This window comes from Arachis ipaensis, chromosome B03, assembly GCF_000816755.2.
Source record: "Arachis ipaensis cultivar K30076 chromosome B03, Araip1.1, whole genome shotgun sequence".
In the NCBI taxonomy this organism is placed as follows: domain Eukaryota; kingdom Viridiplantae; phylum Streptophyta; class Magnoliopsida; order Fabales; family Fabaceae; genus Arachis; species Arachis ipaensis.
Window position 1 is genome coordinate 30,205,280 of NC_029787.2, and position 4,090 is coordinate 30,209,369.

A 4,090-nucleotide genomic window follows, 5' to 3' on the forward strand; every position below is an offset into this window, starting at 1 on the left:
CAAGATTAACATTGAAAACCAATATTAAAAGCTACCTTGAGACAAAATTTTAGAGTCAAAATTTAAGAATATATTTTTAAAGAAATAAAATGAAGAGAAGCAAACAAAGAAGGCACAAGATTAAATTATATTCTTTTTTTATGTGCAAAATTCCTATAAATATAAATGAAAATTATTATTGACTAAATGTTAACCAAAAAAAAGATAATATTTACTAACCATAATCATATAGCATTGTTCAAAGAAAAATATTCCTCAGAGTATTGAAGACATTAATCTCACATTACATTGTCATATGCAAAAACAGTTTATTTTATTACATGATTATATTAGATCTTACAAATTGTGAATACCAAACCAACCCAGCTTCACATATTATCAGAATTTGCTATAGCCATTCACTCAATACCGAGCCTCTTTTTAGCATCCAAAAGGAATTCATAGACCCTTTCTGAGTTAGGTAAAGTGTTAGCAACGCTTTCTTTCTGCAGACACCTCTTGGCCCAAGAAATGAACTTGGGACATTCAGACTCTATACTGAAGTTGCCAATGGTCTCAACTGCATAAAACCAGCTATAAAATGTGACAAGCGAAATGTCTACGAAACCAAGCTTGTCTCCCCCGAAAAACGGTTTGTCTCCTAGCTCTGCTTCCAATAATTGAAGGGCTTCAATGAATTCCTTCTTACCAGCTTCTTGCTCTTCTCCTTTTCTTGCCCACACCTTCTTTGCAAGGTCATATATCTATTTAACATTACAAATAATCAGCATACACATTTTAAATTGTAACAAAAAATTAGCACATTCTATCAACATTGACGAATTGTTCAATCTAGCACAGGAAACAAGGAGAGGAAGCGTAGACAAAATTGGAAATATTTACTAGAGAATGAAAAGCCTATAGATTTTTTGAGCACTTATAGAAGTCCATACAAATCACCAGAAAATAGTCAAATTTGCCCCAGAAAGATTATTCATTCTCCAAATTGGTCTTCGAGAATTTTTTTAATCAAATTCGTCACTCACAAATTTTAAGTTAGTCACATTAGTCCTTTCATTATTAAATACGTCAAAATTCTGACAGCATACGGTTGACAGTCCTAATTGCTTGCTAATATAATAAGTTTATGAAATTAGATCAAATCAATCTCAAATTGAGGGGGATCTTGAGACATTGAAATCCCTCAATTTGGGATTAATTTGATCAAAATTCATAAAGTTATCATATTATCAGCTAATTAGGACGGCATTATGATGTCACTTAACGTGTCATTTCAGCAAATTCCAATGCCATTAACAAAAGTGATGGAAGAACTAATATGACCAATTTAAAATTTTTGAAAGACGAACTTGATTTAAAATAGATCTTTTGAAAAATAATTTGGAGAATAAATGATCTTTCGTGGATGAATTTGACCATTTACTCTGCAAAATCACCCACTAAAATGAATCTTGTATTTGAATGTAGAAGAGTTTTTTGTCCTAAACTGACCCAAAAGGGAGGGGATGAGATCATAAACTACATCCTGCATCTCGCAGGAGTTCATCTCAATTCTCGGGTAGTACACTCAATAGGAAGCCTACGTGTATGAACATCAAAGGAAGCCTCCAAGTGCATTTGAATATAAAAGGATGCCTGAAGATCTATTATTAGTTCAAGGATACCAAATAAGAAAGCTCTATATATTTTTATTTTTATTTTCCCCCACTAGTTAATTGGATTTGATTTTGTTCAACTTTTTAAGCATAAGGATAGGCGAGGTGTTTAAATCTCCCCAAAAGAGCTTTCTAGGATTAGAATCTTGATCTTACGCATAGAACTTGCCCAAATTCCGCTAAACTACTCCTTGGGTTTTCTTCTGGAATGTTCTATATACTTACATTCTCTGCAAACTTCACAGAATTAAATTGAGGCTAACTTAACAGTATCTCCCAAAGATCTCACTAAGAACAGAACCTATTTATTCAAATCAATTACCCCTTATGTTATCAAGGGTGGGATTTAATGCTAGAAGTTAGGTCCAACTAAATTTGAGAGATTATAAATTAACGAATCAAGTGATAAACAACTCAAGTCCCGAAAAAAAAGGTGATAAACAACCAAACAAATAGAGCGCCGCATCTATACTAATTATAATCTTAAGGCATGGTTTCAAAGATCGTTCCAAATCTATATGCACACCTTAGTTAATACAAACTTAACCAATATAAAAATTAAAACTTGTAAAACACCACCGAGAAATAAATATAGAAATAATAGATGCAAAAAATTGTTTCAAGAAAGTTGAACTAATGCAATTATAAATAAAGCTAAAAAAGGAAGTACCTTCTTGTCAACATAATCAGCCCAGAACCTGGCCTGAGATTTTTGATACGGATCAGAAGGTAGGAGTGGAGATCTATCATTCCAGACCTCATCAATGTACTGAACGGCGATGAGAGACTCGCAGATGGGTTTGCCTTTGTGGATGAGAACAGGGACTTTCTTGTGAACTGGGTTCATTTGAAGAAGAAGATCGCTCTTGTTCCATATATCCTGTTCAATGTACTCGTACTTTATACCCTTCTCTGCAAGCGCAATTCGAACCCTCATACCAAACATGCTCGCCCATAAATCCAGAAGAACCACCTCATTCTCCATTTTTCGGTTTCTCAGTAGATAACTACTACTACACTAGCTAGTCTGTGCAAATGGACTAATGGAGCAGTGAGCACCATATATAGCCAGAGGCGGATTTATGGGAGCAGTATGGGCCATGGCCCCTGAATTTTCGAAACTTAAAAAGTATATTTTATATGATGTCTAAAACTTTTAACAATATATCTATCAATTTCGTTAGGTAATCAATCAAAATTCTACCAACTTTTGCTAACTCTTATTTATGAGAGTATTTAATAGAAATGTCTCTGTGAATATGTTTAATAGAAGTGCCTTTTTTTAGAAATAGGATTCTCTCCAATTTTTTTAACAATTGATAAAATACAGTGTAATCTCTCTCACCTTTGATTTTATGAGTGGGACCAGAAATAAATAAGAGAGTAATGAATGGTTAGATTGAACACTAGATACCATCCAGTTTTTTTTAACTGGAGAGGATCCACTTCCCTTTTTTTTATGGATGTGTCTAATGAAAGTATTCTTGTGGAAGTGTCTCCTAGATGTGTCTCTTTATACATGTGTTTTCTAATAGAGGTGTTTTTGATCAGATTGAGAAGGTAGAAACGAGATAGAGGGAGCGTGCTGCGGTAGACGACGACGATGCAGATCGTGAGGGGAAGGTGCGTGGTGGTCCTGCAGAGGAGAACATTGCGCATGCAAAGCGCACATTGCGTAGACGGAGATTGGTTGCGGAGGACACGGACACTGCCCAGAGGATTGTCGGGGTGGAGGCCGCGGCAGCGGCGCAGACGCGAACCACTGCACGAATTACGAGCAGTGCAACTAACAGCGTGACGCAGCATCGGCAACTCCACGGGAGGGGATTCCGCGTGGCGGTGAAGATGGCGATGGTAAAAACTCCACAGCGTGACGACGAAGACAACAGTGGCAGAGGGTATGCAACGCGACGATCGCAGAGGCGTAATGCGCGCAGTGATTTTGTGAAGAGCATGCTCGGCACGTCGTGAATATATTAAGTAAATTATTTATTAATATGAATATATTTTATATATTATATTCATTAATTTATTTTAAATACATATATTAAAAGCATTAGAGAAACAAATTTATATTATTTATGTTATATCTTTTATAATAAAGATAAAAATTAAAATTTTATAAAAAAAAATTTTAATATAAATGAATTTTTTAAAATTAATTTTAGTTTAAATTTGTTCTGTTGGCTATAACCTCGCTCAGGTAAAACTATAAATAGAACTAAATAAATAAACACGTGCTACTTAGGAATACGTACATGCTTTGCTTTCCTAACGTGCTTTGCTCTCCTAACGTGCTTATCTTAAAGAAGTCAAACATGATAAAGAGCAGTTATCACGTAATTAGGCTCACATTTTCAACAGTTCCACAATATTAGACCCACTAAGTAACCGCCTATAGCACAACAATTCTATAAATATATCCACTCCTAACA

At 34.8% G+C, this 4,090-nt stretch overlaps 1 protein-coding gene across 1 annotated transcript; it reads right to left on the reverse strand.

Moving 5' to 3' along the window:
• On the reverse strand, positions 355-2,769 carry LOC107630048 (probable glutathione S-transferase parC). The gene is made up of 2 exons (XM_016333069.2): positions 2,326-2,769; positions 355-743 (listed from the first exon to the last, which is right to left on the reverse strand). Exons 1-2 carry the CDS (start codon positions 2,638-2,640, stop codon positions 399-401), a joined length of 660 nt encoding a protein of 219 aa, XP_016188555.1. The 5' UTR covers positions 2,641-2,769; the 3' UTR covers positions 355-398.